At 48.7% G+C, this 9660-nt stretch overlaps 4 protein-coding genes across 4 annotated transcripts, besides 4 other annotated features; all 4 read right to left on the bottom strand.

Annotated features, from left to right (window-relative positions):
* Positions 1-2: 2 nt before the first annotated feature.
* TraAM80_08979 (protein kinase A) lies at positions 3-536 on the bottom strand (the record flags this gene model as incomplete). Its single annotated transcript, XM_029385691.1, has 1 exon — positions 3-536. A coding segment is annotated over one exon (534 nt), but the record flags the coding sequence as incomplete, so codon positions are not given.
* A 1480-nt stretch (positions 537-2016) lies between these two features.
* On the bottom strand, positions 2017-2508 carry TraAM80_08980 (mitochondrial carrier protein; the record flags this gene model as incomplete). Its single annotated transcript, XM_029385692.1, has 1 exon — positions 2017-2508. The coding sequence occupies one exon, from the start codon at positions 2506-2508 to the stop codon at positions 2017-2019; it is 492 nt and encodes a 163-aa protein (XP_029234498.1).
* A 592-nt stretch (positions 2509-3100) lies between these two features.
* Positions 3101-3135: a sequence feature (A-rich).
* Positions 3136-3267: 132 nt separating this feature from the next.
* Positions 3268-3289: a microsatellite.
* A 328-nt stretch (positions 3290-3617) lies between these two features.
* Positions 3618-3641: a microsatellite.
* Positions 3642-4278: 637 nt separating this feature from the next.
* On the bottom strand, positions 4279-5898 carry TraAM80_08981 (putative 4E-interacting protein; the record flags this gene model as incomplete). The annotated part of the gene is made up of 1 exon (XM_029385693.1): positions 4279-5898. One exon carries the CDS (start codon positions 5896-5898, stop codon positions 4279-4281), a length of 1620 nt encoding a protein of 539 aa, XP_029234499.1.
* Positions 5899-5990: 92 nt separating this feature from the next.
* Positions 5991-6054: a sequence feature (A-rich).
* Positions 6055-6766: 712 nt separating this feature from the next.
* On the bottom strand, positions 6767-8551 carry TraAM80_08982 (zinc finger protein, predicted; the record flags this gene model as incomplete). Its single annotated transcript, XM_029385694.1, has 1 exon — positions 6767-8551. The coding sequence occupies one exon, from the start codon at positions 8549-8551 to the stop codon at positions 6767-6769; it is 1785 nt and encodes a 594-aa protein (XP_029234500.1).
* Positions 8552-9660: the final 1109 nt, after the last annotated feature.

Genomic DNA, 9660 nt, shown 5'->3' on the forward strand with positions numbered 1-9660 from the left:
AGGTACTCCGGTGTGCCACAAAGTGTAAAGGTACGTTCCGGCACTTTCTTCGCAAACCCAAAGTCTGTCACCTTAACGTGACCCTTGCTGTCCAGCAGAAGATTCTCCGGTTTCAGGTCGCGGTAGATGATGTCTTTTCCGTGAATGTATTCAAAGGCAAGCACAAGTTCCGCGTGGTAAAACTTTGCTACGTCGTTTGGAAACCGGCCGGCAGAGCGAAGGTGGGTAAACACCTCTCCGCCTATCACAAACTCAAGCACCAAATACACACAGCGTTCATCCTGGAAGGAGCACAACATGTTCACAATAAACGGGTGTGAGAGCTCCATTAGAATCTGCTTTTCTTGGCTGAGATGTTGGACCTGTTTCATCTTGATGATCTCACGCTTCTTGAGGCACTTCACTGCGTAGTAGTTATTCGTTCCTTTCAGCTTCCCGAGGCGTACGCGCCCAAAGGAACCTGTCCCTAACGTCGCTCCCAGCTCAAGGTCTGATAGCTTCCATTTTGATGTATCTGGCTTTACAAAGTCAGACATATTTATCACTTGTCCTTGGCTTTGCCTTGTTACGCTGGCACTCCTTGCTACCTACCACAACTGAGAGGCAATGAACGAGGTGAAGCAAAGAAGTGTGCACCCATGCAGAAGCTACACACACAAAAGTAGCTTTGCCCCAATTCCACTCAGAAAGTAAATCCAGAAAAAGAATTTGCATCAAACAGTTCCTTCAGTTTACTTTTATTTATTTTGTTGATTGGAAGTGGTTGCAGCTCTCAGTGACCAAAAAAAAAAAAAACGCTCGAAAGCGACTGCCTCGATTCCCGTTGCCAGTGAGAAAGGCCTCCACGAAGCAGCGCAGATTTCTTCGTATTTTTTTTTTTCGTTTTATCTCCCTTCACCATTGTTATTCCCCGCAAAAAGGCCAACATCTCCCCTGTGCGTCCACCCTCCGTGTGAAACAAAAGCCAAAAATCGCTACAAGCGAACACCGGAAAACAACAAAAAGAACAAAATTTTTCAAAAAGAAAAAAACCGAAGCAAAACACAAAAATATGTGACTGAATGAGGCCCATTCCCTCCTTTTCTCAAAAACATGGAAGACGCCGCGAAGAAAAAATACAGTTTGGCACACTGCATCTAGCATATCCCAGCGAAGAAGAGATCTACACCACCTTCCCACAGCCAGACACAGAGGCATTCAAAGGATATATGACTGTGGCAGCCGGGGCACTTGTGCTGGAGGCCACAAGTGCCAATTGTTAAGCTTCAGCACCTACAAGGCGTCTCACCAGCGTGAGAGGCCATAGTGGTAGAGGGTTAGGGTAAAATGAGAGAGGCAAGAAAAAAACCGTATGCAAAAAGCAATAAGGTAGCCAAACAAAACCCGCTCTCTTTTTTTTTTTCTGAACCCTGTCAAGTTACACATATTTGCCAGAAAATATAAAAATACAAAATAAAGACATGAAAACGCATCACATGTTTCTTCATTGAACCTTATCCGCAAAAACACAGCTTATGACACAGGCAATTTTGGACGTTATCAAGATCAATACCACCGGCAGACCATGTAGAATAAACAAAATATTCCCCCCATAATCACCGTAAATGGTCGTAAAAGGCCATCGTCAAGGCCGCATTGGGCGCCGCAAATGCGAGTCTGCTGCCCACACCACGCCAAAGTGCTAAGAGTCCTTCCTCCCTAAGAACTGTTCTCAATCCATCACAGAAACTTCTGTAGCAGTAGGAAAAACCATTTACAGTTGTGGGCCTGCCATCTATGGAAAGCACCGCTCGCTGCACCTGCATCCTTGTTTTGATAAACTCCAACGGATTTGTCACGAGGGAAGCGGCGATAGTTCCCATCCCGCCAGCACAGAGAGCAGAAGTAAACGAATTGAATGAAAGTTGTTTTGAAAAATTATCATTAAAAACCTCATAGCATGCAAAGTAAACCGCTGAATAAGGCCCAAAGGAGACTACGGTTGTTCCATAGCACTTGTATAGCCCTGAGAGTCCTTCATAGCGGGCAATGGTGCAGAGCGCATTCCAGCTTCCGGCGTACCTTCCCACTTGCGATGGAGGCTGTGACTGCAAACGCTCTTTTGTGAGCGTCAATGGGGACCCAAAAGACACAACTCACCGCCTCCGCAAGAAAGCCGCAAAACAGGTGCAAAGACCAAGAAGGAACAGCACTCGAAGCACTGCTAAAGTATTTCTGAAGAAATTCGTTTGACCACGTGTATGTAGTGAGATACAAAGCGACACATGGGGCAGAACCCAAAGTAGCCACACCAACCCCTCGGTAAAACCCTGCCACACCTTCCTGGTAATAAATAGACCGCGTGGAGCTCCACAATATATTCCTTGTTGTCTTGCCTCGAGATGCATCCAATGTGCCATGCTCGCCACAGAATCCGGTAAAGGCCACTGTTTTCGTTGTGTCAAGAGGATGGCAAATCAAACGAGCCATCATCCCTGCGACAGCGGCGCCTAACAAGTCCATATTCATGTTGTTCTTTCCTCTGGGTCTTGCCTGTGTGTATGTCTGTGCGTGTACCTTCTGCAACTCAACCTCGTCTGCCGCTCTTCCTTCCTTCCCTACTTGTCATGTGACGAGAAGGTCCAACACGTCATCAGCACAGGCATATGCGCACGAAAAACAAAATAAAAGTGAACATCCACAGAGCCACAGCAAAGAAAAAAAAACTCCAGTAACGAGGAATAAGGCAATAGATCCATAGAAACAGGCTTCGCCCACCACCATGTCGGTACGGAGACCCAACTGGCGCAATATGTAGTAAGTGACCAGCGCGGCCCAATCATAACTTCAAAGTGTCCTAAGAGCCTCAACAGCATGGCGTTAAAAAAAAAAAAAAAACTTAGAAATTCACCTAAACAGTTGCTTCCCCCCATTTTCTCGTTTTTTTTTCTTCGCATCACTCCGTGTTCGCGAGCATGCGTGCAAGGGGGCATGTGATTGGTTGTCTCCGGCTACTGTGCACCTGTCGGCTGCGGGCGCTGAGCACCCGTGTGGGCCCGAGTCCCACGAGAACCGACACAAAAAGGAGGGAAAAAAATGCCCAAACAACTGGAGCAGAGACAAAAGGAGAAATAATCAAAAAAAAACAAAAAAAAACAGGGAAAGAAAGTAAACCTCCAACGAGTTGATCGCGCGAAAAAAACGTTCTGACCAAACAGCTAGAAACGCAGAAAACAGGAGCAAAGCAAATAAGGAAAAAATCTTTATGAAGTGGGGGTTTGATGACGCAAAAACAAAAAAAAAAAGAAAAGGGATAGCACATGAGTCAGTGCATATTCTAAGTTGCGAATGAAATAGAGTGCGTGTGTGCACGCGCGAGCGCACAAGTGCGCAGTGGCAAGCTCACATGCCAAGAGGATACGCGAAATACAAACCCGACAGCATTAAAGCCGTGAGGCCAACAACGTCAGAGAATGAGGTCCATGGAAAAATTACTAAAGGACGCATCATCATCTCCTTCAGCACTGGCCAACAGCTACGAATCCCACACCTCAAAAAATGGGTTCCCACCGTGCACCACCCCATCTTCGCGCCACAAGTGCATCCCCCAAAACAGCCACGTACACCCCACCTCACTGGAAAGAAGAAAGAAAAAAGAAGGAGAAACAGCCCGTCGCATCACCTTTTTTTTTACTCTTTATTGCCTGCATTCCATTTCGCTACAGAAGAGAGATTGACGTAAAGAATTCTGAGGCATACTCAAAAGTCAAACCCGTGCTTTCAAGTCTGTTTGTGGGCAGCGCCATTTTACCTTTACTTGCCTGGTACATTGGTATTATCTCTGGAAAAGTTGGTACTTGTGAAACACAAATAAGTAGAGCAGCCCACGAAACAAAACAAAAATAACGCACACGCACGCACATTTAATGAGTAAAAGATGGGCAAAGTGCTTTTTTTTTTCTTTTAGCCTATTTATCTGCTTCCTTTCTTGCTTCAGTATCTCATTTGGTTGTATTTCATTCCTCTCTTTTTAACTGCATTCTTCCCCACCAGCTTTGTCTTTCAATCTGAGTGAAAAAGAAACTTGTGTTGGGTGAAAACTGCTTCAATGCATCCCCAAGGTGAGTTGGGTGGAAGAAGCTAAATAAAAAAAAAAAAAATAACGGTGCTCGAGTCCACAATGCAGACATGCGCATTTTCAAATCGTCTCACCCTCTGCCAATTTTTTTTTGTTGCTTTTCTGCTCCTTTCCTGTCTCCACTTCTGCCTTTCACGGACCTTGTTGCTTGCATTAGTTCCTTACCGACGCTGAGGTTGTTGTTGTTGCAGCGGTGAAAAGAGTAGCTGCGCGTTGGGGGGATACCCCGTGGTGCCCACTGCGTATTGTGCTGTTCCATCCGGAGAACGGTAGACCATCATCGGTTGCTGTCCCTGTCCTGGCAGGAAACCAGTCACATACTGACCATGCATAGCCTGTTGGGGAAAGTAGGGTGCCCCTTGGCCACCGCTTATAATAAACGGCACCGGTTGTGTCATGCCGGGATGACGGTGCTGCGATTGCTGTTGCATGAGTTTTTGATGCATTGGCTGCGGTGGTACCTTTGACATAGTTGCCCCCCAAGGAGCCAGAACATGCTGCTGTTGCGGTGGTAATTGCTGCGGGGGTTGCGTTAGAGAAAGCTGCGGGGGTTTGTGTGCCCCAGAGAGTGAAAGTGCAGGCGGTGTTCCATCCATTGTTGAGAGCTGAGGTAGCGGCAGGGGTTGTGGCTGTTGTTGTACATGTGTTTGTGTGTGCTGCTTGGAGACCACCATGTTCTGTTGTACTTGTAACCGCAGCTGCGATTCGAGAGATGCAGCATCAATGACTTTGGGTTTGGGCACCTCCGGCTTTGACTGTTTGCTCACGTTCTGAGCACTCAGAAGCATTTGTTCTAAATCTTCCGCATTCCACACCTGAGTCGCGGGATTCATCGACGAATTACTTGGTTGAGGCGCTGCCCCCGTCGTTGTCGTTTTCTGCGATGTGGAAGAAGGCACTGTCGCCAAGGGCACCGTCGTTGCTGCTGATGATGATGATGATGCGCCTGCGGCAACCACATGAACCGACGAAGGAGGCGAGATGCCAGAATGCGCGGGTAGGTGCACGGAGGGGCCCACAACCACGCTAGGGGCGGTGGCAGTGTTAGCACCTTGCGCCAGCGCCAGGCCCGAATTTCGTTGTGTCTCCATGGTTCCCCAAACCGCATTCCCGCTTGTGTGCATCATTCCTTGCATGGACCACGGATCCTTGGCGGAGGGTGGCATTGCCAGTGAAGCTGGCTCGTTAAATTCTGGCCCTGCTGGCAAAGCCGAGGCTGACGTGCTCTTATTGCCAGCATCTGCACCTGAGAAAAAGCGAGACTTGGTCACCCTCTTCGCCCCATCGTCGCCCATTGCGATGCTTGTCATCCAACGCTCCACTTCCTCATCCTCGTCGTGATTTGATGCTTCTTTATCTGCGGCCGGCACCAATTGCTGCTTTGTTTCCCCCTCTCCTTTAGCAGCAGCCACGGCATCGATTTTTTCCTTTTCTTTTTCCATCGTCTCCTGCAGTGTTTGTTTCTTAATAGCATTACGCTCAAGTTCATACTTATACCCCTCTTCAAAGGCCTCTTGGTCCTTGTTACCCCGAGCACCGCGTGATGGAAGGGCAAAGCGCTCGTTATTCGCAGCGCGACGGCTGCCCACTCCATTCTTTGCATCTGCTTTGCGCCCACCTGCCTCATTGCGATGCGACTCCGGAATTGACTTTTCCTTGACTGGCGACTCCGTCTCAATAACCTTGAACTTTCGCAAGGCCTCAACAGTGAGGTTGTATTCATGCTGCTTGGATGCCACTGCCAGCAACTCTGCGCGCGTGTACCGAATCCGGGAGCTCATTTCCGTTCACCTTGTCGTGTCTGCCGCTGGTTGAAGTTGACCTAAAACCAAACTAAAGCACACAGTTGTAATCGTCACAGCGCCCCTCTCGCACACAAAAAATTCAAATTAAAAGACCCAAGCAAACACAAAGACACACCAAAAAGAAAAAAAAAAGTGACAACCAAGAGCGCCCAGTCGTAGTTTGTCGGTGATCCGCGTCGCTGAGTGCAATGAGTCACCGCGTTCCCTGCTGCGATGTTCACCAGGCACAAACCTCGAGTTTCTTCCCTCCCCGCTTCCTTCCAAACTAATCTAATTGGGGGTTGAAGAATCAAGGCACGCGCACAAAAAAAAGGTGAGAGCGAGAAAAAGAGGGGACAAATGTGTTGTCTAGCACCGCTACGTTACCTTCGTCGTTGCTACTACAATAGAGATCACGATTGTGCTTTTGACGCCCATGGGACAGCCGACCAACCGCAACATGCACGCAGCAAAGGAGGCAGGGGGTGGGAAAAGATAAGACAACAGAAAAGGAGAAAAAATAGCAAAAATAAAAGAATTGAAAGATTCACTGCAGTTCATTCCAGTGCAGCCCAAAGCAAGACACTACCAAAAGCATCGCAACAGAAAAAAAAAAAAAGGTAGGGAGGGGAACGACATCTGTGACAACTTCGTTGTCTGACTGTAGCTCTTTTGTTTCTTGCTTATAAGTGGTTGTTAACAAGCACAACCAAAAGACTTCACTCACGTCCAGCCTTTAGATGCCTTCTTCTCCGTTTGTTTGTTTTTTTATTATTTCTCCCCGCGGTTCCCAGTCCCCTTTGCGGTTGTATTTGTTGTCCGCTTGTCGTTTAGCCACCCATGCTGGAAGTATCCTTGTTACTTCTCACAGCTCAATCGGACAGTCAGCAGTTCCCAACAGTTTGTCAAAGTCTGCGTTCGAACCATCTATCCCCAGCGTCCCATGCGTCTCGCCTTCCCTTCTAACAGCATGGCCGCCGTTCACAACTGCGGAACGGGCACGTAAGTGAGGTGCAGAACCCCCCACACTCCCGTCGCGGTTGTCGCCTTCGTCATTGTACGTATCGTCCAGAAGGACACCGTGCCCATCACTCGCCACTCGATGCGGCACCCAACAGAATGGTGCCGTCGTCAGGCCCTCCACCGTATCCTTCTCTTTTTGCATCTTTCCCGTCTTCGCCTTGTGCTTGCTCTCCAGCCGCAAATGCAGCGGGCACGCATCTCCCATCTGCTGGAGGTACCGCCAGAGGACAGTATCCACCACGATGTCGCATGGACGAAGCTCCGCATCGCACAAGGGGCAGTTCCAATAGCAACCCTTGTTGCAGCTAAGCAAAAATGAGAGGCAATCAAAACACTGGAGGTGTTGACAGCGTGAGCCACGAATGGGAATGCTAATACGTGTTTGCAAGATGGGGCATTTACTCGTTATTACAGGATCGTCTGCCTCAACCTCGTCCAAAAATGCATCTTCGTCCTCTACCACCTTGTGGTAGAGGTCAAAAATCGCTGCGTCCCGTGTCTCCTCATGCAGACTAAGCAACGGTTTCACCAGGGTAGTTACCACTTCATCCGGAGGCACTGGCTGTACAATCAGCAGTGCAACCTGACTAAAGTACTCTCTCGAAAAGACATTAATCTGTAACTTTTGGAAGGAAACATTCCGGTTGAGAAACTGAGTGATATCCAGCAAAAGAAGCGTTTTCGCCACCTCCACACGGCGCTCAGGCCATGAACGTTTCCATGGGGTCATTACGCACTGATCGTTCACATACACAACGATGTCTTTCGCCGTCGGCCATCGCACGGGGATCGCTGGGTGACGAAAAGGCGTAAGCTGCACCCGGAGCCGTCGAGCCACGACGGCATCCACAAACTGTACAGGAACTTCAAACCGCAATGGAACACTACCAAAACGCAATTGAAATCGCTTAACCACGCACATCACACGACTAAAAGGTGAAATTAAACTATTCAACAATAAAGCATCATCTGTCTCACACACAGAGGCAAATGGCGCTGCACGCAAGTCACCCACTCCTGCTTGAATTGAAGGAGGGTCGGAAACTACCGCGCTGCACTGTAGTGCTCGATAGCTCCGCAAAAGACCAAGGCCAATCGTTGAGGAATGTGAAACTGTTGACGAAGTCGCCGCTTCCACAGCTGTTTGTCCCGACGTCCTACATGACACGTTACACGGTAAACCACAGCATTCGTCCACCCCTGTTCCACGAAGACTCTCAGCAAGAAGTTGCCTTCGCTCAGACTCTAAACACTTTAGGGCAGCTGCCACCCCGTGGGCAAGATCCGGTTTACGCCCCTTCACAGCCAAGTTGGCCGCCATTCTAAGCTCTCCGTGGCTCTCCAAAATGACGCGAAGTTCCATAACCAACTTGTGCAGATCCTTTGCAAAGAAATGGTTGTGCGATTTTCCCTCAATAACCACCTTTTGAAAATCACTCATCGTGCACGGATTCGGCATCACCCGCTCGTACAGCTGCTGCCACTCCGCGGCTGACAGACCGCCCCGTCGCTCCATGGCGCTCTCACCGCCAATGAAGGATGGTGCTTCCCGGCACACCCGCTTCCTTAACAACGGAGCTTCTGCGTCATCAGGGCTCCGCGAGCGACGCTGCTGTGGCCCACTCATTTAGCATGCAGCCTCCACACAATCTGCGGTAGGAAAAAACCTACGCCCCACGCACACCGACAGCGAGCAAACAATCGCCAAAAACGCCGGAAAATACACCGACTTAAAAACCAGAAAACACGAAAAGCTAAAAAGTATCTTGTGGAGGAAGACACTCAGTGCAGTTCTACGGAAAAGTAAACCTAAAATAAGATGTCCGCCCTATATCAAAGGGAAAACGACTAGGGGCTTGCAAAAGCAAACGGTAGCAGGCAAGAAAAAAAAAGAACTTGACAAGAGAAAAATCACCATTGCCAGCACGTACAGCAACCACCTCCCACAAAAGCAAGTGACGAAGAAGATAGGCGACACCCCTGTTCACCTCACTCCACCCCATTCTCAGTCACACCAGCCCCGAAAGACCTTCGAAGCAAACGAGAAAGTCATAAACGCATACATCGGGCGTGCTATCGTACTGTTTTTTTTTTGCATTTTATTCGTCGTGTACTTCACATCAACTGATGTTTTTTTTTTTTAAGCTATGACGTCAAAGCTAAGTAAAAAAAAAAAAACGGGACGGAGAAAAGAAAGAGTAAAAACAATGCAGCATACGACTTTCTGGCCCCACTGTATCTCACACTACTCTATCTTCTTTCTCCCCTCTCTATTGTCTCTGCTGATTCTATTATCTCGCTCATTCCTCTTCCCGTCTGCTTCAGAGTCCAATCTCCTTTCATTTCGTCCTTCCGCTGTCAGCCTTTCGGTCCTTTTTGCCAGCACACAACTCTCGTTGCTTCCCGTAGCTTCAGAGTAGCTGCGTGGCGCAAACACCAGGATGGCGCGTACGCCATGCAAACGGCGCACAAAAAAAGACGAAAAACACAATGACATGCCCACACTGCGCCGTCCACTCCAGACGCCGCCTCTTCACTCTTCTCAACCCTCCGGCTTCAATACCCCCCGCCGCATCCCCCACACGTCACATCCTTCTTTACATTCGAGTGCATATCGAACCTCCTCTCCGTAATGGCGCACCAATGCACTTCGGTGGATATATATAACATTTACAAGACTTCTCCCCCCCCTCCCAACTTCATCCCCTACTGGTTGGCAGAGTAAAACCATAACAA

This window comes from Trypanosoma rangeli (genome assembly GCF_003719475.1).
Source record: "Trypanosoma rangeli strain AM80 chromosome Unknown Tra_15.4_contig_00493, whole genome shotgun sequence".
Lineage (NCBI taxonomy): Eukaryota > Euglenozoa > Kinetoplastea > Trypanosomatida > Trypanosomatidae > Trypanosoma > Trypanosoma rangeli.